Source organism: Nannobrachium achirus, assembly GCF_963921795.1.
Source record: "Nannobrachium achirus genome assembly, chromosome: 4".
Classification (NCBI taxonomy): Eukaryota; Metazoa; Chordata; class Actinopteri; order Myctophiformes; family Myctophidae; genus Nannobrachium; species Nannobrachium achirus.
This window is the reverse complement of record NC_137813.1, coordinates 60,892,210-60,920,174: the sequence shown is the minus strand read 5'-3', so window position 1 is coordinate 60,920,174 and position 27,965 is coordinate 60,892,210. Positions and strand designations below refer to the sequence as shown.

The following is a 27,965-nucleotide window of genomic DNA, read 5'->3' as shown; positions in this document are numbered from 1 at the left end:
CATGTATTGTATCAAAGCTTTTATTTCTCGCAACCATATTTCCTCCCAAGGACCAGACACTTAAAAAGATAAATAAAACTTTGGTCAACTTCATTTGGGGAACCACCAGGGAGGTGACCAAAAGAAACCTTTTATATAAAAGTAAGCGTTTTGGAGGTCTTGGAGCGGTAGACCTGGGCCTAAAACTTAAAATTTCCTTTTGTAAAAATATAGCTGCCGGTTTTAAAAGAAGTGCAGTGTGGATTGGTGAGGCTCTAAGCTGGACTAAAAAGAAGGGCAAAGCAAGGAGCTCTTTTCCTTATTTTAAAATTATGTACGGTGATTTAATGGGTAATTCTGCTCACCTGAATAGCCTATTGATTGGACTGAAATGTCAAGCAAGAAAATATATAGTGTTATATGTGATGACATGTATGGTGGTATTTTCCCCTATAGAAATCTGGACGACAATCAGAAGCAGGTGTGTTTAAAAAAATATTTGGAGTAAAAACTTGTCTGAAAAAAAGAGAGACGTCATGTGGCTTGTCTCTGTAAGACGACTAGCCGTTAGGGCGGTTGTTAAATGGAGTTGTTTTGTAAAAACAGTTAAATGCCCTTTTGTGTATTGCAATGAGGATGAAACAATAGAGCACCTGCTGGTCGATTGTCTCAGATCTCAATATGTGTGGGAGAGAATGGCCCGTATTGGTTTCAAAGTAAAATTAACATATAACGCAGTAATATATGGTGTCTTTGAAGAGAAACTTTCGACCATGGACCAGGACTTTTATTGGTCTGTTGTATGCACCGTCGTTAATAAACTGTGGAACACTCGCTGTGCTATGACAATTAAGCAAGAGGCCATCTCTGGAGAGGTGGTCTTTAGGCAAATAATCACTGAACTAAGGAGACAAAGAACTTTGGACTCGAAACAAAATATCCTGAAACCATGGCACTTTTTGACCTTGTAATTTTGATTTATATTTCTACTTCTGTCTTTTATATATTATGTGGGTACTATCTAAAGGCCTACTTTGGGTTAAAAAGAAGAAAAGTAATGCCATTACAAATATTTGCTGCACTTATAATGTATTTCTTATTGACTTGACATGCCTATTTCTAGTGTTGTAGTACTCGAGTCAATGACTCGTCTCGAGTCAGGACTCGAGTCCAAATTTTCACTGACTCGGTCTCGTCTCGGTCTCGCCTAGGGTTGCCAACCGTCCCGTATTGGCCGGGACGCCCCGTATTCTGACTGAAAGAGGCGCGTCCCGTAAGGGACGTCGCTTGTCCCGGTAAAGGGACTATGCACATAAAATATATATTTTTCTGTGCGTGCGCCAGGCATCGTCTGCCTGCCTTTGTGTGTGTGTGCTGTATATGAAGGGCTCTAGGACCCTGGGGGTGCCTCGTCACGTACGTGCGTGCTGCGCCAGTCCTTGTGTAACATGAACTCTGCTGCTGTGCGTTGTTGAATGCGAGCCAGCGCGGGCGACACAAAACTAAAGTTGCAACTAACATTTCTCTACCGAAAATTAGTACCTGCATGTGAGATGAGGTTTGTTAGCCAAAGCTCGTTTTGCCCCAAAACTGTGGGACTGAGAAGAATGAGTCTCATCTGCAACAGGTGAGCTGTGTGTGTCTGTGTGTATGTACCATACTCTGTACTCTGTACTCTGTATGTGGCAAAATGCTATGGGTTCTTGAGAATCTGGATGTTGAAGAGCTCCAAGCAGATTACTTGTTCCCCCTTTCTCTGTAGCAGTATATTGTTGACCAGTGGTTCCAAAACATTTTAGCCCAAGACCAAAAAGAGAAATTAAACATTTACCCAAACTAGTGAAAATAGCAGATCTACAAGCTCACAACACATCACTATGCACAGCTGTTGTGAGCTTGTAGATCGGCTATTTTCACTACTTCTTATATATGTGTTTTCCAATTTATGGAATGTCTTAGATTTTCATTTGAGTTATTCATAAAATTACTAAATCATGAAAACAAAATGTAGGAAACAAAAAATTAAAGGACCCATAAAAAATAATTCTGTGACTCACAAATGGGACCCAGTGTTTGGGGACCAGTGTTAGACTATGTACAGTAGGCCATATGCCTCAGTTGAAGTGTATCTTATTAAATGTAGGTCTACATGGCAAGCCATGGGTTTATTATAGGCTATATCTGGTGTATGGTTGAAGCATTTAATTTCCTTATGATTATGATATGTATGCAATGTTACAGTAAGTGTAACCTGATGCAGATGTAGCCTGATGCAGATGTAAGACCTGTTGTGTTTGTAATGTATTGTGTGTTATACTGTAGGTATAACTGTCTGAGTGTCTGTGACTGTACCGTAGGTATAACTCTCTGAGTGTCTGTGACTGTGCCAAAATGCAGTTTTCTATGCATTTCAGGCGTGTTGAGTCTGTTGACCCCCCTCAAAATACTTTTTTTTTTCCGGCCACCCACCTTCGGCGGGCGGCCAGAAGGTGTCCCTTATTTGAGTCTCTGGGAGTTGGCAACCCTAGTCTCGCCCTTAATTTGACTTGGACTCGTCTCGGTCTCGGTCTAATTTGACTTGGACTCGCCCCCCACCGAGTCCACCCGAGTCAAGTCACTACAATGCAATGGAATAAATGTTATATCCATATGAGGAGCGCATTCACGTTAACATTAAGAGAGCTGCCTTGTTAAGTAACGGAGCATTCTGACGCGCATCTGATAGGCACACAGTAGCATGCACACACACACACACACACACACACACACACACACACTCACACTCACACTCACACTCACACTCACACTCACACACACACACACACACACACACACACACACACACAGCAAGCATCTAATCTTCCCAGAAGTTATTTTTTTCGCCAAACAGACAACAGCACAACAGTCCACTTTCCTCTTACCTGCAGGATATCCTTGTGTCCCCAAATAAATAAGTCCTAACAGCTTCCAAACACAAGCCTTTGTGATCATGTGCAGTTTAATCCACCTGCACAGCTGGACGTTTGTATTTCCAGGTGTAGTCTATTACTCGTTAAGCAAGCCTCGTCCGAAAGTTTTAAAGTGCACTGATCAACAGAGAGAAGTGTACCATTGTAAGTCCCTGTAGAGAGGTTAAAACGAATCAAAACAACTTGAAGCAGTGACATGGGGTATTGTTTTGCCTTGTATATAATTGAAAGGCATCAGACTAATGACATAGGGTAGCCTACATTTCTCACCTTAAACAATGAAATGCAGACAGGCACGTACTACTGCTATGTGTTTGAATGGGAAAACCTTATTTATTTATTTTAGCTTTTAGTCAAAATAAAATATTAAGATAAGAGTTTGTTTGAAAAACGTTTTGCAAAAATCATGCATGCTCTATTTCAATGCAACTATAACAGCAATGTTTAAAAATGTTATAGATTACAGTAGTAGACATAATTCTTTTTTAAATAATATTATTTTTGTTATCACTTGGCCTTTTGGTGCATGGGCATCAATATTATATCCATATCATGATATTAGACTGTATAGTCCTAATTATCGTCTGTGATTTGGGATATTGTACTGCAGTATATGCCAAGTCTTATTTGTACACTAAATTACTTGTTCTCTGCCTGGGAGAAAATGTAATTGTAGCAACTCAAATGTCTAGTTCTTAGACAGAAAATTGGTATGGGAAAAAAACTACCTCTCCAAAAAACTCCCTCAAACCTAAACCACAGCATTGACAGCAACCAAAGGTAATTTGGGGAGACCTATTGATTTAATTTGAAGACAAGCCATTAATTTGAAAGGTATTGGTAGGAAACACCAGACAGGTGAATGCACATGAATGGGGGGTTCTTGCAGTGTGTGTGTGTGTGTGTGTGTGTGTGTGTGTGTGTGTGTGTGTGTGTGTGTGTGTGTGTGTGTGTGTGTGTGTGTGTGTGTCCGGAAAAAAAAAATATATATATATTGTTTTCTGCAGCCTACCAATCAAAAAAAAAGAAAAGAAAAAGAAAACTGGACTCGGCTCGGTCTCGCCTACCATTGGTCTCGGACTCGACTCGGACTTGCCTCCCATTGGTCTCGGACTCGACTCGGACTCGACCCCCTCCCAGGGGCTCTTGACTCGGACTCGACTCGGACTCGAACCCCATATGACTTGGACTTGACTTGGACTCGCTTTAGGTGGACTCGACTACAACACTACCTATTTCTGATTTATGAATGTAAATGCTTAAAATACCTGTAAAACTGCAAATTTTCAATAAAGTCTATTTAAAAATAAAAGTAAGACCGGCGGAAAGGCGAGGGCTAAGGCCACTCAGACCCGCTCATCCCGTGCTGGGCTCCAGTTCCCCGTGGGTCGTGTCCACAGGCTGCTGCGTAAAGGCAACTATGCTCTGCGTGTCGGTGCCGGTGCTCCCGTCTATCTGGCGGCTGTGCTCGAGTACCTGACCGCTGAGATCCTGGAGTTGGCTGGAAACGCTGCCAGGGACAACAAGAAGACTCGTATCATCCCCCGTCATCTGCAGCTGGCCGTCCGCAACGACGAGGAGCTCAACAAGCTGCTGGGTGGAGTGACCATCGCTCAGGGCGGTGTGCTGCCCAACATCCAGGCTGTTCTGCTGCCAAAGAAGACCGAGAAAGCCGCCAAGAAATAAATCGCCTTCAATCTTTTGACAAACCCCACAAAGGCTCTTTTAAGAGCCACCCACTGTTTCAATTTAAAGATTAATTATATTCCCATTTCTTTAAAATTGTCTGCTTGCAATGTGCCTTAGTTGTCCATAATGAAAGCTGATACTTATTTGAAGACTGAAACACATTCGTGTTAAATTATAATATAAAGAAGATATGCCTTTTCAGTCAACAATACATTATAACAGCTTTTTACGAGATTGTATTCATTGACAAACATAATACATTGTCCATGATATATTTGGACATTAATTGGACAATTGTAAATGATTTAAGAGATATTCAATGCATACATATTCTTTATACAACAAATCAAGCGTTATTGTCACTCAAGTAGAAATGTTTATTTCTTGTCATATCTTCTCATATAACACAAAGCATTTTCAGTTTGGTGGAAAGTGGAAACTAGTATTCCATTGTGTTACAGCCAGTGTGTTCTAGGGAGAGTGGCGTCCCTAAAGAAGGAGGTTCCTGACCGCTGACCAATCACAGAATGACGGCGTCTCGCAGACACTGATAAAAGGCGGTAGTTTGCACTGTTCTTGTATTCTACACTCAACGTTGTCAGAAGAAGCCATGGCAAGAACCAAGCAGACAGCTCGCAAATCCACCGGCGGCAAAGCGCCCAGGAAGCAGCTCGCCACCAAGGCGGCTCGTAAGAGCGCGCCGGCAACCGGTGGAGTGAAGAAGCCTCACCGCTACCGCCCTGGTACAGTGGCTCTGAGGGAGATCCGTCGCTACCAGAAATCCACCGAGCTGCTGATCCGCAAGCTGCCCTTCCAGCGCCTGGTGAGGGAGATCGCCCAGGACTTCAAGACCGACCTGCGCTTCCAGAGCTCCGCCGTCATGGCTCTGCAGGAGTCCGCCGAGGCTTATCTGGTCGGTCTGTTCGAGGATACCAACCTGTGCGCCATCCACGCCAAGAGGGTGACCATCATGCCTAAAGACATTCAGCTGGCCCGTCGTATCCGTGGGGAACGTGCTTAAACCTTTTGTCATCTGTAACAACCACCCCAAAACGGCTCTTTTAAGAGCCACCCACTCAATTTTTCAAAGGGCTATTTTCCACTATGTAATTAAGATTATGACGGTAATACCTTTATAAATGTTTCCCTGAGTCTGTGTGTGTACAAATACTGCATATGAAAACCATTGTGGTGTTGCTCAGATATGTGAAATGAGTTTGAACATCGATTGTGTGTGATGTAAGGATGATGACTAATTGATATACATTCCAAAATGCTAATGCCATACTACCTGTTTTGAAAATAAATAAATAAAGGAATTTTTATTTTACACAAATCTGTCAAAATATCATTTGGCTATGTGTTTACCTTGTGTCACACCAGATTTTGGGCCGTGGGTACAAGGATACACTTTGGGCCCTCCTATGAATGTTCTGCATAGAGGAGGGGGCTTTGCAAGGCTGCCACACCTTGGGTGCTAGTAATTCAGTCCCACTTTCCCCCCTTGTGACGCCCCTGACCTTGCATAGTTACTTTGTAATTACCAACAGTATGTCCATACTGTTGGTATTTACAAAGTAATAGCAACTACATATGATGATTGACTCAATATAGATAATCAATTTTATTAAAGATATATGAATGCAAACACACTTTTCGAAGTAGAAAAAAGTAACAGATTTTGCATGCACATTAACACATTAGGACTTCATTTTCCTCATGTCATGAGAGTGATCCATTAATTTACCTACTTTGACTATTACATATCATTACACACATTGAACTATGTAATAGTTAGGCTACTAGTTGTAGAATCCACCGCACTGGTTTTGTTTGTTGGATTATGGCTATTATTTTCATAATTGTATTTGTGATTATTCTGTATTATTTGGCATTATTATGTGTATCAATTTGATAGATCATTTCATGGATTATCAGTTTGTACATCATGTCATGGATTATTAGTGTGTAGGCCTACACCAAGGGCACGCCTCTCCCAGGCCTAACTGGTTGACTGGCAGTAAGGGCATAAGTAGTCCAGGCCGCCTGGGTAATGAGGGAAGGGCATGCACCTGGGTGGACACGTGTTTTTTTTTTTCTTCTTTTTTTTTACCAGTACAGAGCGATCAGAGCCAGAGAACAATGCCAATAGGAGAAGCTGTTGTTTGTACATACTGTATGCACGTTGTGGAGCAAGATAAGTAAAAACATGCAAACTAAATAATGAAGCTGTGGACATTGCTTTCTAAATAAACTAAACGTCTGGCTGCATAAGTGGGTTTGGAGGAGTTATGCTACTGCTATGTACTACCGCCACCTGGGCAATTACATTACATGGGTTCATATTTAAACCTAAATAGGAAGGATTGTAAAATGAGAAGTGAAAGACCACTCCGTTAATGAGATACAGCATAGTAGATAGAGATACAGAACACCCTGAAATGATGCCAAGGATACCACGTTCAACCAATCTTAAGAAAGTCAAGTGGAATTGGAAGTGATGAGACAAATACATGCTATTCTACATTTACCCACTAGGTGGGAGCATTACATAATGTAGCACTGGGAGCTCACTGCCCAGGCATGGCTGTCCTGATCATGTAGAAAAACATACTGGGAAAGCTATTAATTTGTCACTACTACTGTGCTCAAAATAAAAATGATACATGACCTGCAGGCAGTGTGTGTGGGAGGGTTCAGGTTAGTAAAACAGGACCCATGCAGGACTCTGTGGGAGAGGATTGAAGGGCCGGGAGAGTGGATTCTATCCATTATAACTCATTCGTGATGGACTGTAGGCCTACAGAACCGTAATAGTGATGATGAGTTGTTGAAAGAGAAGTGATTCACATACATCATTTTACTTTTGCTTTTTAAATAGACTTTATTGAAAATGTTGCAGGTTTACAATCATTTTAAGCAGTCAAAGAAGTCATATGAATACAGTCATACATTAAAGTAATTACACAATTATAATATAGGCCTAATATGTAAGGGCATTACTTTTTTTTTTTTTTTTTTTTTTTAACCCTCACCTTTACCTTCTTTTTTTTACATGGAAGCAAAAAAGAGCATACAAAACAAGAAAATAGAAATATAATAAATATAGAAAAAATAGAAATTGACTTTTTTTTCTTTTTTACAAGTTCAAAAGGTGCCATGGCTTCAGTTTGTTATGTTTAGAGTCCAGTGTTCGTTGCCTTCTGAGCTCAGTTTTTACTTGTTTGAAGACTACCTCCCCAGAAATGGTCTCCTGGTGAATGACCATGGCACTCCTAGTGTTCTACAATTTATTCACAACAGTGCAAATAATAGACCAAAAGAATTCTTGGTCCATGGCGGACATGTTTTCTTCAAAAACCCCGTACATTACAGCATTATACGAGACCTTTATATTAAAACCAAGTTGTGACAACTTCCCCCATACATATCTTGACCTTTGACAATCCACGAGCAGGTGCTCTATGGACTCATCATCGTTACAGTTTTCTACAGGACATTTTACAGTTTTTACAAAGCAGCTCCATTTTACCACTGCCCTTACTGCTAGCCTCCTAACGGAGACCAGCCACATTACATCCCTCTTTTTTTCAGATACATTTTTGCTCCAAATATTTTTAAGGCGTGGTTAAGAAGTGGTTCACATACATCATTTTACCAACACTACTGGACAGGCAGCAGCTAAAAGGTGGAATCACTATCAGAAAGTGAACCACTCAAGTCCTAATAAGCCTTATTCACGGCCCGCACACTCAGCAAATTTCTCAGCATCCCCCGGGTGCTGACATCAATTTAGAAGGGGAAACTATAACAGAAATAGCTGGACTTAAAGCCAACAAATCATTATTTCGAACGGTAAAGTAAATTATAATGCTTTGTGCCTTTTACTATCTTGTGTTCTTGATCATGCTAGCCATATTTTATACTTCACTATTCAGAAATTGCATTAAATCTGCGATTTCTGTGTTAACTCTATGGGCTTTTAGTAGGGTTTTACCCTTCAAAATGTGACTTCGGGCGGGCCGTGAATAAGGCTTATATTTTGTTTTACTATAGCCTATTCACAAGACGTGATGTGATGAGTTCAGTTGTGAGCTTGTAATTACGGTATCCGTTTCTTTTTTTGTTGAACATTTGGAAAGGGTTCCCCAGCTAAAGTAGTTTATATAGCATCACAATCATTTTAACAGTTGTTTTCCATTTATATGTTGGCTATTAAAAATAGCAGATCTACAAGCTCACACTTGTACATCTGCTGTTTTTTGCAATACTTTGAAAAATATCTGAATTATTATACACTTTTAAATACTGAAATCTTCTCGTCTGGGGGTCTCTGGCACAAAACCTTTTCGGATGGGGCTCTGTGGATACATTCATGGCAATTCTGTGGTGTTTAAAAGGTTTTAGAACGACTGATCTACACTAGAGGTCTTCACGGGTCCAATTTGAACTACCCGAACCCAAAAGGACCCGGGGGAAATGGACCCGGACCCATATGGCCCCGTCTATCATTTGGAATTTGAGAACCGTTACCCGATCAGCCCCGAGACGTGATGGATCCGATCCGAACGGCCCCGCCTGTTATTAGAAAAATTGGATCCGAAACCCGAGCAGAACGGGAGATCCGAGACCCGAACCTGTCGCCCCGAAATGAAAGAATGCCAACGTTATTATATTAAGAGTTGTATCAGACATATTTCTTACCTAACGTCGCCACGGTGCTGCTGTTGCTGTCAGCGGCGCTGTGCCTCTCGCCAAAAGATGATCTTTTCCCAGACCAGTAAGTCAATGCGGACAGTTTGTAAATACAAATAAATCCATGTTTTTATTCCTTCTTCTTTGCCTAGCCAATGCTAATGCTATCGTTTTCTGTCGCATGTGTTGTTCATTATATCTTTCTGCTTTGAGTGTCCATTTTGCTCTGCAGAGCATGACAACACGCAATGACAACTCCATTGTAAACCGTTAACCAAAACGTTACGTTAATATCTTTGATAATAATAACAATCCAACAGTCAGTGTTGTTGTGACTGAGTGAGTTATACTTCTCAGTTCTCACAACCAATGCAACAGATTACATGCTGCATCTTTAGTGCCATCGTGTGGCGTTATCTATTTGGTGCAGTTGTTGCGTTCGCTTTCACTTCAATCTCGGCCTGTCTCGGCTCCACTCGGGTAACAGGAGATACCCGGGGAACCGGGGCAGACGGCCCGGCCCCGGCCCGCCCCGCGGTAAAAGCTCGAAAACGGCCCCGTTACCCGGCTCGGGGCGGTTCGGATCGCGGGTAATTTCGGATCTCGGGCAGGTCCGAAGACCTCTAATCTACACCATATAGAGTTACAGATCCAGTCATCTGCACTTTGATGTTTGTTTCATTCACACTGTCAGGGTTCATGTCTGACCAAAAGAAAAACTCACTATACTGTCATATTGTCTCTGTCGGGTGGAAACCTCATATGTTCAAAACTCGTACTTTCAGGATTCAAATGACAATTCATCAAAAGCAGCAGATCTACAAGCTCAAAACACATCTCCTCACGTTTCAATCTTGTAGATCTGCTACCTTTGCTGATTTTGTGTGATGCTGTAGTATGATCAAGTTGGGTGTTAATTTACACAAAGAAAGGAGATAAGAGGTTTCTGCCCGACAGCAACCATATTATACATCTGTTTCTATCTGGTGTACAAATACAATTAAACAGGATACTGTACTTTTTGCATTGAACATTTATTTGATACAAATTACTGTACATTAATTTACAGGATCCCACAAAACATGGATATAGACATAGACAATATAAAAATAGATTCCCTTTATAGTTTGCTTTATGGATTCACATTTCAATCATCTTTGCAGTGAATCAGCACTAAAACACTAGAGTTTACTTTACATAGTTTGGAATATATTCCCAATTGTTTGCCTATCATTGATGACATCTTGGTAGACATTTTCTCAATTCACTATATGTTTTCAATGAGGTCTTGAGGCTCATTCACTACTCGGAATGCACATTTTCCTTATGCTTTTTCAGTCATCTTTTCCTTTGTAGGCCTAAGTGATCACAGCAGGACATTTTGGTAGTTTTGTGTCCACAACTGTTCCAATTTGGGCACGCATTTCAGGCGGATTTCCCCCCTGGATCCCCCTGGGGCTTAAGCAGAGAGCTATATAATATTAATACTATACTTTCAACTTAAACCTCATTCTAGCGCTGTTTACCGTGTTGTGTTACAGACAACCGTTGGAGCAAGTTCTGAGGGAAAGCGAGCTGCAAGCGCACGGATCCCTCCTGGGGCACAGCACCCTTCATGAAGACACTGCCTACTCCAACTGCAGGTTAGCTGGCGTACAGTACTTGTGCAGAACACTGCTTGCCTTGCACAGCTGTCAAAACAAATAGAGCTGGGAAAGTTTATAGTAACTTCCCGTATCTGATCGTATTACAGGACACTCCAAAGGACAATTCGTTCTTGCAGGATCAATTTGCAGAGCACACAGACTGCATCAATGTCGCGGGAACTCGTTTAAAGCAGGAGGTGCTGTCGCATGCACCACACCAAAAGTTTTATGTAGTTTTGTTCGTGTTTTATTCTTGTTTCCGCAGTTTATCTTTAGCTAAATGTAACACAATCGGGAACTGCACACTACACTTTCTATTCCCTTTGCCTCTCCACACTCGCTGTGGACAGTATGGAGACAACCAGACAAATCAAAAAGCCTAAATGGTGCACTAGCCAGCAGGATATATACAGTAGATGGATTGCTTGGTACCAACACTGAGACAGACAACATGTGCCTGTTTCATATATTATATAATCATTCAGTTCTCAACACTTTTCAGTTAATTCAACCTTACCTCTCTGTTTTACCATGGTTACTGTGAAGAGACCTCCACCCCGAAACGACATTTGCACGCTGAGAGCGGCGGATATAGCCGCGTCTGTTATACAGTATGTCTCCTTTCCAAAACGTCTCCCCGGGTAATTGAAGTCCTTGGGCTGGAAGGGTTTCTCAAGTGCAGCTAAACTAGGCATGGTGGTAGTAATCGACTACTCGCACTCGCTGCAGCCGGCAGACGGCCCCGGCTGGACAGTGCTTCTGCTGGGGTGAGCATCTCCCAGAGGCCGTGGAACCTCCGTGTCCTCCACAGGTTCAAATTGACAGTCACCGACTCATCATCGTCAACACTTTTTTTATTTTTATTTAGGCCCACCAAAGAAATGTTATATGCGTTTGTGAGCCACGATGCTGATGGAAACAAAACTACCTGCTGACAGCTGACAGCTTCATGCATCCTGCACGTAAAAGGTAAACAGGAAACTCGGCCGGCCACGCGGCAGCCCTAGTGTTCCCGTGGTAATGTACAGCATGGCTCAGGAGAAGACAGAGTGGCAGCTCAGGGCAGGGGAGGCTGAGACGCACCACCTGACCGACAGCCTGAAAGAGAGCTCCGACAGGCACACAGATGGGATGAGGACATCGGTGTACTTTACAATTTAACCACTTTAACCACTATATCATGCTATAAATAGCAGATATACAAGCACATATAGCATGGCACCGAGTGCTGTAGATCTCTGCTATTGAAAATTGTGCAAATCTTTGAATGTACTCTTTTAAGCCCATATCTAACAAGTCTTCATATGGGAATACCCATACATGGAGACCACATCGGCCACGTACCACTCTAACAGAATCCATATATGGCCAAGACAGATGGCCAAGACAGCCCATATCTGTGTGGCTGGTTCTACAGACAGGGATCTCCATGTATGGGCATGAAAGGGATTCTGTTAGTGTGACATCACAGTGAAGCCAGAGCGTGATGTCAGAGCGGCAAACCCATTCTGTTCTGGTAGAGTGGTTCCCCTGACATCACAGTGACATCAGAGCATGATGTCAGAGCAACAAACTCATAGAACCACAGTGTCGGTCGGGCATGACAGATACTTACATACATACATACATACATACATACGGACAAGCTGTTACCGTACACATACTAAACTTGCGACCTACGGTTGCAACTATTATTACTACTATTACTACTACTTTTACTACTATTACTACTTCTATTACTACTATATTACTACTACTATTACCAGTAAGACGCACTAAGGGTGAGAAGCGCCGTCAGGGGGGCGGAAACAACAGACTTGTAAGAAGGGGCGGGGCTTCAACAATTACAGTCCAGACACCAAGTTTCGAGACGGTACCATGCTGCGAACTGGAGTTATGGCTGTTTAAAGCCCAGCCAATAGGAGGACATGGGGGGTCGAGATTCAACAATTACAGCTCGTCCCCATTGGCCAGAAAAAGTGCCAAGTCGTGTGAGCATTTTAAAGTTGAAATCACGTTGAGTTATGTGTGAGATCAGAGTAGTGTATTGCAAAAATGCATTGATTTTAATTGGGGTCATTTTTGACCCCACTCATGGAAGAGTGTAAGTATTGGTTGGTCATTCTTCCAAGGGTTAAGAGCCACTGATCTACTTACTTAAAGAGATCTTTTCCACTACAATGTCATGTAAAATCAAAGGCTGTAAGCTCGGGAGCGTGTCGCTGTTACTACATGTCATCTTTTCGACACCCGACTCTAACCCTCACCCTAACCTTAACCTCCGTGGAGTGAGTCGCTAACCCTCCGGTCGAAATGATGGGCATTCGCAAAAGCGAGATTTACTTTCGGTTCATGTTTTTTTTTTTTTTTTTTTTGCAAACTATGATAATCAACTACAACTTCGTAGCTTTGTGTCTTTTGTATTTGCCAGTGAGAAAATAGCATAAACACATATTCTTTTCAGCTGCTCCAGTCTGGGGTCGATTGCCACAGCGGTCCAACCATATCCACCTCTTTCTGTCGCCTGCATCTTACTCTGTTACTGTCTTACTACACATCCATAAACATCATCTGTTCGCATGTCCCCACTCTCACTATATGAACCGTACTTTAAAGTTTTTTTTTTTTGTTATCAAATATTTTTATTTTCCATAATCAAAAGAAAAATGCAATTAACAGACAAGAAAAATGCAATTAACAGACAGTACTTTAAAGTTAATTGTGTTTTATGTGTGCCTTCTATCCTACTGTATCTGTGTCTTTGAAGCACTAAATTGTTTTCTTTACACTCGATTTTTCTTTTTCTTTAATTTTTATCCCACGATTTTGCAACCCATTTTTCACCCAGTGCCAATTGCCTATGTAATCCTGGGCTCTGCTCTCCCTCTGCCGCGCCTGGGGAGACAACGGACTGACCTCATGCTTTCTTCAATGCATGAGTAGTCCAAGTTGTTTCTTTTCACCTGACAGGGGGGATTTCCCCGAGATGGACGTAGCGCGTGGAAGGAACACGTTATTCCAACCAGTTCCTTTCCCCTCCATCAAGCCCCCCGGCTGGCCAGGGGGAGGCATACTTGAGACCAGGATTACTGCATGTTTTTGTGAGGGTATCAACCCTAGGAGACACGGGGAGAATATGCAATACACTCGATTTATTTGACCATTCATTCACCCTGTGGCTTGTTTACCAGGGTTCATGCCATTTACTATGATCTGGCTCTTGTAAAGTCACCCGCCTGGTTGGATGCTGCTAAAGGCCTGCATTGTTATTGTTGTCGCTCCATCCACCAGCTTTTCTCTCTCTCCCCACATCCTTGCAGAGCTCCTTCCTCTTTTCCTCTTACCTGGCAAATGTCAAGAAATTAATTAAGTCAAGTCAAGTCAATTTTGATGGAATGGAATGGACCATTTATAAAGCACATTTAAGTGTATGTTGTTGTTGTGGACCTGCAGTTTCTATGGAGCACTAATGAGAAAGGGCAGTGACCAAGCCAGGCCATATCTATTGTTATGTTAAGAGAGTAGATCCATAGACATAAAAAGGTAGACGCCTCCTCCGGCTCTGGGGCATTGGTAAAGAGGCAAGCTTCCGGAATTCAGAATTATGCTTCCTTGTAGGTCACAGAATGGAATGCTCGGTAGGCCAATCAGATGTGGGACTCCCTCTTTCCCACTTTTTTTTTTTTTTTTTTAAATCAATGAGTGTAAATGATCCCAGTCTGTATAATTAGCAACACAGATATGGGCTGTATTGGCCAGTGTTGTTTTTGAGAGCAAATTTTTAGTTTTAGTCATAGTCTTTTGAATAAAATGTCTTTTAGTTTTTGTCATAATTTAGTCACCTGAAAAGTTTTACTTTTAGTCTAATTTGAGTCGACTAAATATCATAAGATTCTATGGCGACTAAATCTACAGTTTATTTAGTCGACTAAAATGTATTTTGGCAGGCCTTGATGACATCGTAATGGCTGATTTTACACTTGGTTGCATGTTGAAAATAGCCGATCTACAAGCTCACAACGTGCCGCAGTGCGGCGCGTTGTGAGTTGTAGATCTGCTATTTTTCAGCACACAACACCTGAGAGCAACCAAACAAACAAACTAAAAATGACTCTCTTCTCCACTAGTCCCTCCCTAACGTTTTAGTCTAGTTTTTATTTTTTTGACGAAATTGCCAATATATTTAGTCTTAGTTTTAGTCATCACAGCTTATTTTTTTATTTTGTTTTTATTTCGTTTTTGTCAGTGAAAAAAACGCAGTCGACAAACATTTTTCGTCATAGTTTTAGTCGACGAAATCAACACTGGTATTGGCCATCTGTCTTGGCCATAGGCCTATATGGATTCTGTTAGTGTGGTACGTGGACGATGTGGCCTCCATATATGGGCATTCCCATATGAAGTCCTGTTTAGATATGGGCTTAATATTAATGATATCAGTGATCTCCGTATAAGGGCATAAAAGGGATTATGTTAGTGTGGTTCCTCTGACATCACAGTGATGTCAGAGTGTGATGTCAGAACGTCAAACCGAGCGTTACAGGGAGACGTTACACAGAGTTGTGACGGTTTTCATAGTAAACTAGGGTCTAAAATTTTGATAAATGAGAGAGCAAGGGCTGTAATCAAAATAAAACAATAATTTATCAGACATTTCACACTACAAAAGATATGGCGAGCAGTAGCGGACAGAGGAGAAATTCAATGTCTCCAAGCACAATGTACAGGAACAATTAAAGAAATATATGAAGACATATATCACAGAATGGCAGAAAATGTTTCAAAGGGTCCTATCTGCAATGCTAGAGGAAAATTATGAATTTGAAGAACACAAAAAAATGAAAACAAAATTCCATAAATTCCATTGGGACAGACCACACATGGACAAATGACATCATCAACTTGTGATGGGCATTGCTCCTATTGAGTGAAAGATTAACTATTTTTAGAATTATTACAATAATAAGGCTTTTTTGTTTTACATTGTACTGGGGGCACTTAATATAACGTGTTGAGGCATATTTGGCATATTAGCTATGGATCCTTTTAATCTGTGACAGATCCCATCTGGTCACTTGCAAACGTAGTGAGAACAGTCGGGACAAAACGGCGACTGAGCATTGGTTAGACCTCCTGGTGGTCCGACCAGGTTAACATTCACCAGGTTAGCATTCACCAGTGTTAGTTTTACTGAGGTTAGGGTTAGGTTAGGTTTAGGTGTTCGGACCAATGGGAGGTCGAACCAATATCATGTTACCGGCCAAAACATTGGATTTGAGAAATAAATGGGATTTGACCGCAGTCTAAACAGGGCCTTTAAGACACAGGGCACATTAAATTGTCCTTGGGGCTACAGTACTGTACATTCATTAGAATGTTTTGACCACCTACAATAAAACCTCAGGTTTGCCGCTGCCTTTAACAAAAAGAAAACAACATAGCGATTTAGCCTCTTTGACTTTGCAGTCTTATGCAAAGGTTAAAAGGTCTGCTATTGTCACTAGTTTGGGGTCCCGGGCAAACGTCTAATTTCTCTTTTGGATCACTGGCTAAACAGTTTGGGAACCAATGGCCCAGTTTATGTCCACGTCAGCAGCCAACATGTAGAAACCTAGATCCGCTCCTGCCACTGAACTGTATTCATGGAAATGGATTTTGTCGCGTTCCTAAGCCAATAATGTGATGACCAGCAGTGGTTCCCTATGTAGACACAAAGAGTCTCCTCAAATTATTGGCTTGTGACGAAAACTAAAAACAAAATGGCAATGAATTCAAGTCAAGCCATGGGGTGAGTCACCCGCTGGCCTACTGATCCAGGTGCATAGATAATTATACTGTAGGTTCTGTGCAGCCTGCAGTGAGTCGTGAGTTTGAGTCCCTCTCCTAGTCCTGACTACGTCTCTCCCCATCTCTCTCTCCCCGTTTCCTGTCTATCTTCACTGTCCCCTTTTGAAAAGGGCAGCAAAAGGCAAAAAAGGGCAAAAGGTCTCCATGGGTTGAGTACTCCATTGAAAAAAGTCATTTTGGAGGTGAACTAGTCCCTTAAATGTAATTTAGATGGCACATTATGTACACTGATGCCAGGTCATTGTTGATCCACTATTTTGGATGTATTACATGTTTTGTTTGTTCTGTCAACCTTTTTGTGAAGTCAACCTAATTGCTTCATGGGCTTTCTGGAAATTGGAACAGACACTTAATGATGTACATACAGCAGACTGAAAGCTACTCTAGCATATAGTCGGGGGGGGTGTTAGGGAGATAACATGGCCATTTCGCGCTATATTAGTCTAAAAGCGCCACATTTTGCACAGATGTAGCCCAGGGCATGCTCTAATGATTTAGCTAGGGCACCCGAGTCGGCGACCTTCGTGGTCGCCACAGCGGCCAAATCCTATCAACTTTCTATACAGGAGGAAAATACCCAGAAAAACATTTTTTTTCTGGGTATTTAAGTAGGATGTGAGGGGTCTAACTAGGGGTCTGTCATGATGCTGAATCCATTGCAAGCATTTGTTTTGCACAAAAAACATTCTTTGGGCTATAAATGTCCCAGAAAACAATGGTGATGAAAAGTGATGAGTCATCACTTTTCACCGTTTCTTGGGCGTTTTCTTGGGTCATTTATAGCTCAAGAATGTTTGTTTGTGCAAAACAAATGCTTGTAATGGATTCAGCATCATGACAAACCCGTAGTTAGACCCCTCACATCATACTTAAAGCAGATTCTTTTCTGGGTATTTTCCTCCTGTATAGAAAGTCGATGGGAGCCCAACTTGATTTGGCCGCTGTGGCGACCCCAAAGGTCGCCGACTCGGGCGCCCTAGCTAAATCATTAGAGCATGCCCTGGGCTACATCTGTGCAAATTTGGCGCTTTTAAACTAATATAGCGCGAAATATCCCTAACGCCCCCGACTAATATAAGTTACAAAGCTTTATAAAGAGCTTATTGTTGCTATCAGGTAGAGACCTCTTATCTACATTTATGACTAATCTGAAATCTCCATATTGCAGATTCATTTCAGATGAATGCCCTACTTTGTCACACAGTGTCACACAAATGGAGTTAAAATAGCCAATCTACAAGCTCACAACGCATCGCATTGACATGTTGTGAACTTGTAAATCGGCTATTTTCACAAAGGTGACAACAAAACAACAATAAAAAGTAGTACAACATTGGGGTGCTTTGTACTCAATCCATAGAGAAATAGTGATGCCAACAATGTGATACCATCTAAACTAGTTTTGTGTTTGGCAAGCTGTGTAGCTTCAAGTAGGCCTAGGGTAGTTGTGTTTGCCATGCAGGTAAAACAGCTATTCAAGTCTTGTGATTCCATGCATAGATATTAGGGCAGGTAATTTTATTGTTTTGGAAATACTGTACCTGTCTAGTGACTACTGTTGAGTTACACAGGAAAAGAGACATTGTGCAAGGTTCGGCTCCAGGATGAAAAGACTAAGGAGGCAGATGGAAAATTGCGAGGGGACACATAATTGTTCATATAGTAAATTAATAATATTATTACAAACAGAACTTAGATACATATTATGTATATAAGTTCTGTTCGGATTCACTTCACCTTGGTTCTGTTCATTTTGACCCCGGGGATATTTGGTTTAAAAAACAATACTAATATAAATCATAATTTTAACTTAACAAATCATCATCATGCATTGACTTTGTCTCAATTGCAAACAATTCATATGATATATATGGTAAATGTTTGCATTTATGCTTTGTTATATCCAGGGGTGAGATGCCGCAGGCTCGGTTGGGCGTAGCATGGGTGTAGTACAAAAATATGTTATTTACATGTTAATCACAGGGGCAGGCCCAGCCAGCTTTACCTGCACCACAACCCCTGTTTGGCTGGACCCCCCCTATCCTGACCACACCATGACAATGACAACCACTGGTCTATAAGGTCTGCTCTCCACTACCACTTCCACATATAGGACCAGACCCTAGAAGGTGTGCTCTCCGCTATTACTTCCACACAGGACCAGATCCCTGCTTGGTGCTCAGAGATCTCTCTCCACTACCACTTCCTCACAGGACCAGACCAGAACCATTTTACAAGGGAAGCTATACAGAAAGGTATGCATTTAATCCCTTTTCATCATTGTTAAAAAAAACAAAAAGCAAGATTCTGAACAATTTGCACATGCTGATCACTGGACCCAATGTGGCTCTCTACTTCACACTACCTTATCGGTAACACTTTATATTAAGGTCGCATTTATAATGCATTATAAAGCACTTATAAGCTCATTCATAATGCATTATTATGCAAAGTGAAACAGCACTCAAGTGCTGTACTTGAGTGTTTCCAAAGTTCAGTATACTACATCTCAAAGGAAAATATTGTACTTTAAATCCTCTACATTTATTTGAAAACTTTACTTGTTACTTTGTAGGTTTTGATTATTATTACAAAACACACATTAACCATTTCAGCCTTGTATACATTTCGGTCATTTGAAAATAGCAGATCTACAAGCTCACAAGAAGTTGCATTGTGAGCTTGTAGATTCGGCTATTTTATACTTTGTACAACAAGTATGAGACTTTATGTAAATGTTTTACGTTTTCCACCACTGCTCATCTGCATTATGCTTGGCTTTCCTTCTTTACACTCTATATTACACATCACCTTGTCTAAACACTACACGCAGTGTTCAGTTGTTTCCCACTCTTCTCATGGGAAATCTCTGAGCATCAACACACATACATTCAAATCTCTAAACATTCAGGTCTGGTGAGTTTCCACCGTGCTGCTCAAGTGCTGAGTGGTTCCATGTAGGCCTAAATGCTTGCTAGTGTGCAGCAAATGCTTAGTAGCGTGTAGGGCCTGCTCAATGAATGGCTTGTAATTTGAAAATATGGCTGTGTGAAGAAAACGTAACATTTTGTGAATATTTGATGGCAAAGAGTGTGTGTGGTAACCAGGGGTATTGCAGCTCATGCTCATAGAGGGAGTGTGTGTGTGTGTGTGTGTGTGTGTGTGTGTGTGTGTGTGTGTGTGTGTGTGTGTGTGTGTGTGTGTGTGTGTGTGTGTGTGTGTGTGTGTGTGTGTGTGATAATAACAACAAGAGAATAAGGTGACTCCACACCAAACAGACCAAGAGACTCTTTCAGTCTGTGGCATTAGTTGCAGACTGGTAGTCTGTGGCATTAGTTTAGACCATACATGGGCAACTGGCGGCCCGGGGGCCACATGCGGCCCCCACCCTCACTTAATGCGGCCCACTGGTTAATATCGGAATACTGATATATTATATTAATTCCAAACATGCAAAACAGGACCTCCTTTAATTACTTCGATCCATATTAGTAGTTTATGATGGCTAGTATTAAAATTGTACTCATTTTATGTCCATAGCACAGGCTGTTGTCGGCCGTAAGAGCATTGGCTCTCATTTATCAACGTGGTGCAGATAACATTTTTGGCGTACACCGAAATTTAGGCTCTGCAAGTCTCTGCATTTATTATCGCATCGTGACTTTGACGTTGGCTTAGGGTATGATCAGATCTCACGTCAAGTTCAGAGGTGGTGTAGGATCTGTCTACACCACTTTGTTCCATAACATGCAGAGCAGCATTGTCTAACTATCTGACAGGCAATGAACACATGTATCCACTCGGAAATGTATATCTAACACACTAATAATCACTGTGAAAGTATAACATTTTACCAGTAAGACTCCCTAATTGGGAGATAAGCGATCGTCAGGTCGCATACACAAACTTTAGAAGGCAATGGTAGGCAATCAGGAGGGAATATGGGAAATGGGACAGATCCATGTTGATGATATGACTTAGAGATACTGTCTAGCGCTTTGCGTGATTTTAGGGCAGAATCTGTAAGAGCAGTGTCCAAAAATGTTTTTTTTTGCTAAAATCGGCCTGATGGTGGCGCTAGATGGGACAGATGCATGTTGATCACAAGACTGATTTTTCAGGAGGCCTTTCAGGGGGTTCAGAGAACCATTAGGATTTAAGAAGACACTTTTAGGTCTTAACAACAATGATGTGTGTCATCCTATAGGAGGAGGAGAGAAGGAGAGAGGGAGATGGACTCCAATGAAATGGAGATGGAGAGATTGGAGGAAGGACTAGATGGTTGGAACACCAGGGTGGAGAACCAACTGACCCCACCTCAACCTGAGCGATCTGAACAGAAGGTGAGTTATTTAATAATAACTTCATTATTAAACTATATGAAGACCATTAAGCGTTCGGGAGGGTCTCTTTTCCACTTAATGCCATAAGCATTGCTGAACCCATCAGTGAGAACATTTGAACGCACTCTCACAGTAGGCCAAGGAAAAAGCTCCATTCAAAAGTATTCACATTTAAAGGGGAGAACCACATTTTCAATAATCAACTATATCATATATATAATATTTTTTATAATTTATTTGAAATGTTCTAAATTCCAATAGAACAATGCATTGTTGTAGTTTAGGATTACTTAAAGGGGTACTGTCACCTAAAGGGGTACTGTCACTTTAAAAAGTCATCTTCATCTTAAAATATTAGTTAATATTTTTAGGATGTCATTTTGGGAATGCGAAATTATAAGCCAATCAAATTAATTGACTGTACTTGGACTGCTTACTGTACTGGTCAGCTGTTGTTTGGGAGCGAGGGGCAGATTAGGCTGTGTCATGAGTTTCAGACTGTTTCAGACAGTTTTCAGAGAGACCACGTGACCTACTGTATCATACTATTATAATTTCGGGGTGTGTCAGCGGGCCTTTAAGTAGTTACTTAAGTATACATATGACATATAGTTTGTCCAGCACTGCCTACAGTATATGCATTGGACGTTGCAGATATCCTAAATATTATATAGACATAATAAGATATCATAACCTGTGTAATATGTTTTCAGAGATGGAAACAAGAAGACTTCAAGAAACGAGAGTGCAACACCTTCATAGAAGATTCTTCCAGGTAAACAAACCAGTTTCTGTTTCCTTGTTCCATGATATTAGTATAACCTAACTATTATTATTAGTCTATTTGGATATTAAATAAAGTAAAACAACATTAAAATATATCTAACATTTAATGTAAAAATATATATTTTTATATTATGAAAAAAATGTAAGATGGAGGGAATCTGCATCGCTTCCGTGTGAATCGCTTCCCCGTGCATCACACAGACGCTAGTCTCGCTTGGCCAGACTGTTGACTCCCGCGATTTGCAAATTCTCCCAGTCTGGGGGAACCGGGGTCTTATGATGAGTACCCGGTTAAAGCGGAAGTGAAGCCTCCTCCCCACTTCCGTTTTGTTTTAACAATGCGCACATTTATCCAAACATAAATAAAAATCATATAAGCATATTTAGCTTGCAATTTACAATTTAGGAATTTAACAGACACTTTTAATCCAAAGCGACAATAAGCAGGTAATACATCTTACTAATATAATAGGAGAGACAGGCCATGGAGCCCATGAAAGCCTATTCCCAGCAAACCAGTAAACGTAACGGTTCCCCGCTTGGCATGTACATTGCTCAATACTCTGGCAAGCAACTAAGCTATGTTTGCTGCCATGATTGTACTTAAATGTCATACAATTAATATAAAACGTAATTTTTTATACAGGCATATATTTTAGCCACCTCTCGCTAGGACCCCCCTCCCACCCTACTGCGCATGTGCGACTGCAGTGCACGCAGTAGAGATGGGATTTATGGCTCTCTGAAGTGAGCCGGATCTCTGGGATCCGTTCCTTTCAAAGAGCCGTTCAAAAGACTGGCTCATTTGAGTTACTATGTAGATTTTGATTATGATTACAAATAACTTCAACCCTACATACCTGCTATTTGAAAATAGCCGATCTACAAGCTCACAAATGATTTTTTTTCTTTTTTTTTTACATTTTATTCATTGGAAAACGTGTGAAACAGGACATTCTTAAAGTACATTTTGATACCAATACTTTTGTACTTTTACTTAACATTCCAAGTTTCTACTTGTGGCAGAGTATTTCCACATGGATTGCAGTATTGATATTTTTTTACTTAAGTAAAGAATTTGAGTACTTTTCCCACCACTGTTCATTTACAAAAGGAACAGCTCCCTACTACGAACCGGATCCCATCGTTCATTTCAAAGAGCCGTTCACAAGACTTGATTCGTTCGTGAACGTCCCATATCTAAGACACAGTAGCAGCAGTAGCAGGCAGACAATGGTATGGCATTTTTGGACACAACACGGATAGTATTGTTATTGCACAAGATACACACGCTGCAAACACATATAACAGCTTTTAGAAACACTTTTTCTCTTTCGGTTTTCGGCGGCGGCGGGGGGCGCGACCGGACCGTTTTAATGCCTCGGATCGGATACAGACAGAGAAAGATACATCGTCCTCTGTCCTGTGTGTGTGTGTGTGTGTGTGTGTGTGTGTGTGTGTGTGTGTGTGTGTGTGTGTGTGTGTGTGTGTGTGCGCGTGCGTGCGTGCGTGCGCTGCAGTGAAAACCTGTCTCTTTCTCTGTCTCTCCGATCCATGTTCACAAAAAACATTGCCTCACTCCATAACCACTGGATCGTGCATCATAATAATGCGTTAATAGAGCACGCACGCCGAACGCACAGTGACACATTCGCGATCGTGCAAATGCTATGGTGTAACTAAATAGCCTACGCATGTAACATTGTGTTGACGGAGGGACGCTGCTCTAACGTGCAAGCTTCAATCGTTATGTTGCTTTCTGCAATGGAGAGCAGGAGTAGGATGAGGAATAGTGGAATACACAAAAAACAAACCAGCGAGGCATTTATGTAATTTCCAACATCAAAAACCCCAAATATTAACAACAATCAACGGGTCGACATGTCTCAGAACGTGCCTACTTTCGCCATTTGATTTGTCCTGACTCCTATTATATTGGTGCTAAAAAAGACTAACTCACTTTCAGACAGCCCAGACCGGGTGGGGAGGTGGGGCCACGGCCGCTTAAGTGGTTCTCAACCTTTTCAGGTCGCGACCCCCAAAATAATCATATTTTAACTGGGGACCCCCCCACCCTGACGAGCACGTGGAATTGTAGGAGTTGGCATTACATTTAATTTGACTTGATCTATTCCATTGTGAAAATAGCCGATCTACATGCTCATAACGCCTCGCAATCTGCTATTTTCACAATTTCTGCCTCTAATATTTGACAATTTGACCAATGTTTGACCAGAGGTACTAAAAAGGTCTTTAAAGTTTTAAATTGTCACTTAAGAAATGTGCAGATACCCTGTATAGTATACTGTAGGTTGGTCTGTTTACTGTTGAGTGAGAAAACAGTGTTAAGAGTGAGTTAACATTTAGCTAATCATCTGGGGACCCACCAAAATAATTTGGGGACCCCTTTGGGGGTCTCGACCCACAGGTTCAGAACCACTGGCTTAAGGGACTGGAGGAGGTTGTGTTATTAAATGGTGGCGTAGAAAATTACAGTAACTATATATATATATTTTACCATTAGTGTCCATGTGTGCCTTTTTGTTAATGATAAATCTTGGATATTATCTCACTACCTTAATCAGAATACGTACCAGCCAGTCTGTCCGCATTTCTGCTAACTCTGCGTCCGACTGTCCGTTGTTCAATTGTGTAAAAAACATAATACAAAAATGCCTCGCTGATCATCTACTTTTCCTGTGGCTGGGCAGGTGGCGCAGGGCCGGCCCTAGGTGGCTGTCTGGGGCCCCACGCAGTCAGGGCCGTGTTTTGCTGTAGGCCATTCCCTTTAACTGGCCAATAGGGATATGTGGGCACTTGGAGATGTGGCCACCTAGACAACTGAGCACTAGGGACATAAAGGGGAGCACACACTGAACGCGGGCAGCTGCGCAGCGTCACATCGCGGTATCGACGCACGTGAAGTGCTGCGCGGTAACCCCAACTGGATGCGGCGCGCTGCCACACATCCATTTCCCCCGTTGGGGAGAAGCATGGGAGAACATGTTCAACGCGCGGCAACGCTGGTCAAATAGAACAGTGGCGTATCGGCACGGCAAACGAGGCGTTCCGCGCCGCCTCCGCGTCCAGCGTGTGTTCCCCTTAAGCCCCCACAGGGGGCTTTTTTTCTAGTCAATATAATAAGCAAGATAATACATAATGTCAGTACATCAACAGCAATACAACAGCAATACAACAAATGCATATCAATCCAGAAAAACAATAACATAATTATGTAGACCACACACAACACAAATAAAAACGACTTTTCTAAAACCTAAAAATGCTATGTAGCTTCATGTGTGGTCTAGCTGGAGTTTGAAGAGGTGAGTCTTCAGTCCACGGCGGAAGCTAGGGAGTGAGTCTGTAGTGACTGCGACAGGGAGTTTATTCCACAGTTTGGGGGCCAGGAGGGCAAATTGTCTAGGACGAGTGGATTTTTGTCCTCTGGTTTTTAGCGAGGGTTCTGTCAGCATCCCTGTGTTGGCTGATCTGAGTGAACGGGTGGGGTTGTTGGGGTTGATCAATTTTAAGTGACATTTTAAAATATGTTTTCATGAATGGAACTGTCAGCTTCCATTGCTCGCCATTCAGGAGCTGTAGTTCCACACTCTATAGGATTCAGAGATTGTGGAATAGTTGTGTAGCTACGCGAGACTACACATACGCCAATAAAGCTTTGTTGAATTGAAGTCAAGGAAAAAAGCGTTGCGATTGGCCAGTAGTTACTTTGACTGGCAGCGTTTCCTCTTTTTTTTTTTTCTTTTTTTTTTTTTTTGGGTGTCCGGACTCCAATTGTTGCACATCACGCCAATGTATTACAGCGGCGGATGAGGTATCTACCTTTTTATATTTGCCTAAAACAGGTTTAGCTGGCTGTTGCGAAAAAAGCAGATCTACAAGTTCACAATGTGTTCCTTGGCGACACATTGAGAGCCTGTAGATATGCTATTTTCAGCTAATAGCCTATATTGTATTTTTGCTAAACAGAAAAGTCACTAGTATAGAGCCCTGAGGAACTCCGCTCAACCAAGTAAAGCACTGTTTCACAAACAGTGGGTCAGGATCCAATTTTTATGGGTCCTGAATAAATATGCCTTAAATTTATTTTTACGAACGGACGAACAGAAAGACACAGACTAACACACGGAGGGACGGACCTCCATATTGATATTTATGTGTCTGAGGACTCCCATCTGAAAATAATGTAGAGCTATGAGAGAAGACTGGTAACATGTGTCATTATGTCACATTATTTGAAAACAACTTGTCACGTTGTGATGAGCTTATAGATCGACTGTTTTGAATATCTGTATGATAAGATATTGTAATGTTTAAGTGTTTAAACTGTTCTTCATTTAGCTGGGGACCCCCTGGTTCCCCCTCAAGGACCCCTTGGGGTCCCCAGACCCCACTTTGAGAAGCAGTGGTGTATTGATGTACTGTCTGTTGTGTCATCAGGGATGGGCGGTGTCAGTGTGGACTTCCCAGAGGCAGACATCAACAAGGCATCAAGACAGCTGAGGACACTCAGTGGACCACTGAGCTGCACTCCTCTGAACAGCAAACGGATGCTTTTGGATTGTTGAAGTTTGAGGGAGAAAGAGACTGGGTTAAGGTAAGAGTGTGTGACTGATAATGTAATCAATGTTCTCTGTGGTTCCATCATCTATTTAACACGATTCAGTCAAGAGGAGGTTGTTATTGCTTTAACCCATGCAGACCTGGACAGCCTATGTAAAAAAAAAAGAAAAGAAAAAGAAAAAGAAAAAAAACACGCTTAATTTATTCAACATTTTCCAAACATTGTTGAGATTGTTCCAAATGTTTTTATTTATTTATCTTTTTAAATAGCAGATGTAGATGCAGTGCGGCACAAAGTTATTATCTGTCTCAGGTGTCTACATCGGTCAATTACACGCACACGCAAACACATGCACGCTCGCACAGGCACACACACTAATGTTCCCATTGTTAGATTACTGTAATTGCTCCGACGTGTAATGCTGAGACAAAATGTGCCTTTAAGAGAGGAGAGCAAATGTGACAGACAGATAGACAGACAGACAGACAGACAGACAGACAGACAGACAGACAGACAGACAGACAGACAGACAGACAGACAGACATACAGACAAGTTTAGAATACACATTAAGGGTATAAATGAGTGTGTAATATAAACCCCTCCTGATCATGTCCATCACTGTCATCTTCTGATTTGTCTCTTTGTTCACCTATAGTTCCTGCGTCTGTCATCAGACACCAAATCCTCCCATGTCTACGACCTGATGACTAGGAGCGTTAAAGAAGATGCTGGGTGGGGTATGGACCCACCCCCCTTGGTGGTGTCTTTGGTGGGAGAAGAAGGAAGGTCAGAGGTCAAACCCTGGGTCCAGGAGGTCATCAAAGAGGGACTGGTCAAGGCCTTGGCTAAAACAGGTGTGTGTGTGTGTGTGTGTGTGTGTGTGTGTGTGTGTGTGTGTGTGTGTGTGTGTGTGTGTGTGTGTGTGTGTGTGTGTGAGAGTGAGTGAGTGAGTGAGTGAGTGAGTGAGTGAGTGAGTGAGTGAGTGAGATACCAGAGCTGGGATACCAGACCAAAAACCCACGGGACTCGTCGAGACCCCTGGGTTCAGGCTCGGAATGGACACATTTTCATAATTAAAGGTGTATTCTCCTTTTGCACAAAGTAGTGCATTGCAAGATAGAGGGCGCCAGATCCCTTTCCCCCAACTTTTATTACTTGGGATGGTAAGAAGATGAGGCAGACAAATAAAATGTATTTTGACAAGTAATAAATGTTGAAAAAAGTGAAAAGAAAGCTCTTTAATCTAATGGAGAAAACAATTAGAAACAACTAGAATGGGCAACTCTTAGGCCTATAGCAAAAATTACTATCACAATCTAGAGCTATTTAATACTGTTACTGAACAAACACTGTATAGCAATGATTACTATCACAATATAGTGCTATTTAACACTGTTACTGAACAAACACTGTATAGCAATGATT

The 27,965-nt window shown here is 41.7% G+C and overlaps 2 protein-coding genes across 2 annotated transcripts in view; both read left to right on the top strand.

The window, feature by feature from the left end:
• LOC308283910 (histone H1-like) overlaps nt 1-27,965 on the top strand; it is a gene marked incomplete at both ends in the record, with an annotated part of 154,783 nt that overhangs the window by 21,670 nt on the left and 105,148 nt on the right. The window lies entirely within an intron of this gene.
• On the top strand, nt 5,248-5,658 carry LOC308283929 (histone H3.2; the record flags this gene model as incomplete). Its single annotated transcript, XM_080724443.1, has 1 exon — nt 5,248-5,658. The coding sequence occupies one exon, from the start codon at nt 5,248-5,250 to the stop codon at nt 5,656-5,658; it is 411 nt and encodes a 136-aa protein (XP_080580569.1).